The 4440-nt window shown below is 45.8% G+C and overlaps 1 protein-coding gene across 3 annotated transcripts in view; it reads left to right on the top strand.

The window, feature by feature from the left end:
• The window catches only part of PDPR (pyruvate dehydrogenase phosphatase regulatory subunit), a 52500-nt gene that overhangs the window by 27288 nt on the left and 20772 nt on the right, over positions 1-4440 (top strand). For all 3 annotated transcript variants that reach the window (XM_011962249.1, XM_011962257.1, XM_011962251.1), the window contains one exon: positions 1905-2029. In XM_011962249.1, coding sequence (XP_011817639.1) covers positions 1905-2029 — 125 coding nt within the window. The remainder of the gene's footprint in view (positions 1-1904; positions 2030-4440) is intronic.

Genomic DNA, 4440 nt, shown 5'->3' with positions numbered 1-4440 from the left:
CTGGTCTCGAACTCCTGACCTCAAGTGATCCACCTGCCTTGGCCTCCCAAAGTGCTGGGATTACAGGCATGAGCCACCACGCCTGGCCACAAATTTTTATTTAAAAATTAGACACTAGGCCAGGCGCGGTGGCTCACGCCTGTAATCCCAGCACTTTGGGAGGCCAAGGCGGAGGAATCACAAGGTCAGGAGATCGAGACCATCCTGGCTAGCACAGTGAAATCCCGTCTTTACTAAAAATACAAAAACAAAATTAGCCGGGCATGGTGGCAGGCACCTGTAGTCCCAGCAACTCGGGAGGCTGAGGCAGGAGAATGGCATGAACCCGGGAGGCAGAGCTTGCAGTCAGCCGAGATCATGCCACTGCACTCCAGCATGGGCAACAGAGTGAGACCCCATCTCAAAAAAATAATAAGACACTAATGAACATTAAATAAGCCAGTCAGAAAAGGACAAATACTGTTTAGTTCCATTTATATGAAGTTCCTAGAGTTGTCAGATCATAGAGACAGAAAGTACAATGGTGGTTACCAGAGGCAGGGGGAGGGGAGCTATTCTTTAATGAGTGCAGAGTTCCAGAAATGCAAGAGGAAAAGAGTTCTGGGATGGGTGGTGGTGAGGCATGAATGTACTCAATGCCACTGAACTGAACACTTACAAATGGGTAAGATGGTAGCCATGATGAAAAGTTTATTTTAAATTTACGAGACCAGTTCTCTTGAGTGATTTGTAGAATGGCTCTGAAAACAATTACAGAAGAGGGTTACAAAAACATTTGGAGCAAAGGAGATGTGGTCACGTAACTGTATAATCTCCTTGAGGTGACAGAAAAAAAACCCATTGGATATTTAGATTATATTTGTATGTGTTTTAGTCTTATTTCTTCATAGATGAGGCTTATAACTTTTTTGGAAACAAGATTTTGCTCTCAACCAGGCTGGAGTGCAGTGACACCTTCATAGCTCACTGCAGCCTCAAATTCTTGGGCTCAAGGGGTCATCCCGCATCAGACTCCAGAAGAGCTAGAACTACAGGCACGTGCCTCCATACCCAGCTCTTTTTTTTTTTTTTTTGAGATGGAGTTTCGCTCTTGTTGCCCAGGCTGGAGTGCAATGGCACAATCTCGGCTCACTGCAACCCCCGCTTCCCGGGTTCAAGCGATTCTCCTGCCTCAGCCTCCTGAGTAGCTGGGATTACAGGCATGTGCCATCACACGCCGAACTAATTTTGTTTTTTTTTATTTTTTTTTGAGATGGAGTTTTGCTCTTGTTGCCCAGGCTGAAGTGCAATGGCACGATCTCGGCTTACTACAACCTCCGCCTCCCAGGTTCAAGCGATTATCCTGCCTCAGCCTCCCTAGTAGCTGGGATTACAGGCATGTGCCACCACGCCCCCTAATTTTGTATTTTTAGTAGAGACAAGGTTTCTCCACGTTGATCAGGCTGGTCTCGAACTCCTGACCTCAGGTGATCCATCTGCCTTGGCCTCCCAGAGTGCTGGGATTACAGGCGTGAGCCACCCGACTCACTTTGAAACTTTTTTTTTTTTTGTAGAGACAGAGTCTTACTATGTTGCCCAGGTTGGTCTCAAACTCCTGACTTCAAGCAATCCCCTGCTTTAGCCTCCCAAAGTTGTGGGATTATAGGCATCAGCCAATGTGTCTGGCCAGCTTATATGTTAAATACCTCCTAGGGAATCTTATCATCTGGGGTAAAATCCTCATAGTAGTCTTTTCAGAGCAGTACACAGACCCATGTTCGTTTCTTACAGAAAAGTTAAAACCATTCAGCTGGTCTGTGGCAATTTAGGATCTTTTGATTCTATTAGTTCTCAATTTGTAGAAATTAGTTTTATCTTCTCAAATCTCACACCTGAGCCCCAACAAGTGCCCTCTGTCTATATAGGTACCTTGCCGAATGGATGGTACATGGCTATCCCTCAGAAAACGTTTGGGAATTGGACCTGAAACGTTTTGGAGCCCTCCAGAGCAGCCGCACCTTTCTGCGCCACCGGGTCATGGAAGTCATGCGTAAGTGAAGCATTATTGCAGTTGCTTCTAGTTGCAGGTATCTTCCCGGTGGTCCGTGTTGTCATTCAGAAGGAACAAAGTTTTCCTCAGTTCTTTTAACAAGTGCTTTGAGTTGGGCATCTGATTTGACTGTTCCAGGCCTGAGTAAGGGGCTTTAAGCTCCTCATGATATATACATAACATTTTCTTTTCTTTTTTTTTTTTTTGAGACAGAGTCTTGCTTTGTCGCCCAGGCTGGAGTGCAGTAGCTGGATCTCAGCTCACTGCAAGCTCTGCCTCCCTGGGTTCACGCCATTCTCCTGCCTCAGCCTCCCGAGTAGCTGGGACTGCAGGCACCCGCCACCTCGCCCGGCTAGTTTTTTGTATTTTTTAGTAGAGACGGGGTTTCACCGGGTTAGCCAGGATGGTCTCGATCTCCTGACCTAGTGATCCGCCCGCCTCGGCCTCCCAAAGTGCTGGGATTACAGGCTTGAGCCACCGCGCCCAGCCTATACATAACATTTTCTTTAGTGCATCGGACCTTGTTTCCTTCTGGGAACAAGAAAGTAAAATAGGATTTACAGATGGTACATAGCAGCTTCCTAAATATTCTAAGCAATGCCTTCTTCCCAGTTTGCCTTGAGAGACCCTATGTCGAAGTGAATGCTTTCTCACTCCCACTTTTTTTTTTTGAGAAAATGCTTTCTCGTTCCCCACTTAGTTTTTCTTTCCAAGTCAGGGAATTTTTCCAAGTTATTCTCAGAACTTCAGGCTTCCGTGAGTGACTTTCATCGTTAATCCACCCTACAGCAGCAAGATTGGGAACCACTTCTCATATAAATACAAAACATACATTCCTGCTCTCACTCCCTTGTTCTCACCCTGCTGCAACTTTGAAGGATTGGCCACTTCATCTTAATTTGTTATTCTACCTTGATCTCTGATTTGTTTTCTAGGAAATCCTTAGAAAGTTTTTGTATCAGGAATTGAACCAAACCATGTGGGTTCAAGTTGTAATTTCATTTTCCTGTACTGAGGAGCTGTTCTCAGACTTTGCCAAATGATGTCTAAATATTTTGGGTATACTTATGCTCAGCACTAAGTTTCTGTGTTGGCTGTGACCACCATTCTTGGTTACAAGTAAACTGTTAGTTTGGTAGTTGAACAACATTGATGGTGAGGACTCTGGATGGCCTTTAATGCCTAAGTGCTCACTTTTGGCCTGAGAAGAGGATGTACATCCATGGAGATGAAGGACCTAACAGCGATATGTTTAACTGCTAAGGTTCTTTAATTTTAGCAAATACTTTGGTTAAAATGTTGAACTTGGCTGGGCATGGTGGCTCATGCCTGTAATCCCAGCACTGTGGGATGCTGAGGGAGGCAGATTACTTGAGGTCAGGAGTTTGAGACCAGCCTAGACAATGTAGCAAAACTCTGTCTGGACTAAAACCAAAACCAAAAAATTAGTCGTGTAGTGGCACACACCTAAAATCCCAGCTACTTGGGAGGCTGAGGTAGGCGAATCACCTGAGGAAGTTGAGGCTGCAGTGAGCCATGACGGTGCCACTATGTACCCCAGCCTGGGCAGTGGTACTGAGAGCCTGTCTCAAAAAAATAAAAAATAAGTGGTTTTTTTTGTTTTGTTTTGTTTTTTTAAGAGGTGAACTATTATAAGCCTAGATTTCCCCACCCATTGTTACTTTGGAACCTGTGCAAATCATAATTGAGCTTGAGCTTCTCCTTGGTGATATGACACTTTTGGTAACCTTCTCCAATTCTCATGAAACAGAAATGGCAGGCACATAGAAAATGGGGAAGGTGCCGGGCGCAGTGGCTTATGCCTGTAATCCCAGCACTTTGGGAGGCCGAGTTGGGCCGATCACTTGAGGTCGGGAGATCTGGCCTGACCAACATGGCGAAACCCTGTCTCTATTAAAAATATAAAAATGTAGCCAGGTGTGGTGGTACGTGCCTGTGATGCCAGCTACTTGGCAGGCTGAGGCAGGACAATCACTTGAACCTGGGAGGTGGAGGTTGCAGTGAGCCAATATCGCACCACTGCACTCTAGCCTGGGTGCTAGAGTGAGACTCCGTGTCAACAAAAAAAAAAAAAAAAAGAAAAGAAAATGGGGAGGGTAGAACCTAAAGTACCAGGATATGGACAGATTGTCACCATGCAGAGAAACCCACCTGGCTTCCTTCTCCTGTCTCCCAACCTCCCCCAGCCTTGATGTACCTTTTGTTTGGAATGATGTGAGATCAGGTCTTCTCTTTGCAAGGGACCACAGATCACACTTTTCTGGCTTTTTTTACTTACTGTTGTTGAAAATTGGACATTGGCCGGGCGCGGTGGCTCAAGCCTGTAATCCCAGCACTTTGGGAGGCCGAGACGGGTGGATCACGAGGTCAGGAGATCGAGACCATCCTGG

Source organism: Colobus angolensis, unplaced genomic scaffold (assembly GCF_000951035.1).
Source record: "Colobus angolensis palliatus isolate OR3802 unplaced genomic scaffold, Cang.pa_1.0 Scaffold116, whole genome shotgun sequence".
Taxonomy (NCBI): domain Eukaryota; kingdom Metazoa; phylum Chordata; class Mammalia; order Primates; family Cercopithecidae; genus Colobus; species Colobus angolensis.
This window is presented reverse-complemented; position numbering and strand designations above follow the sequence as displayed.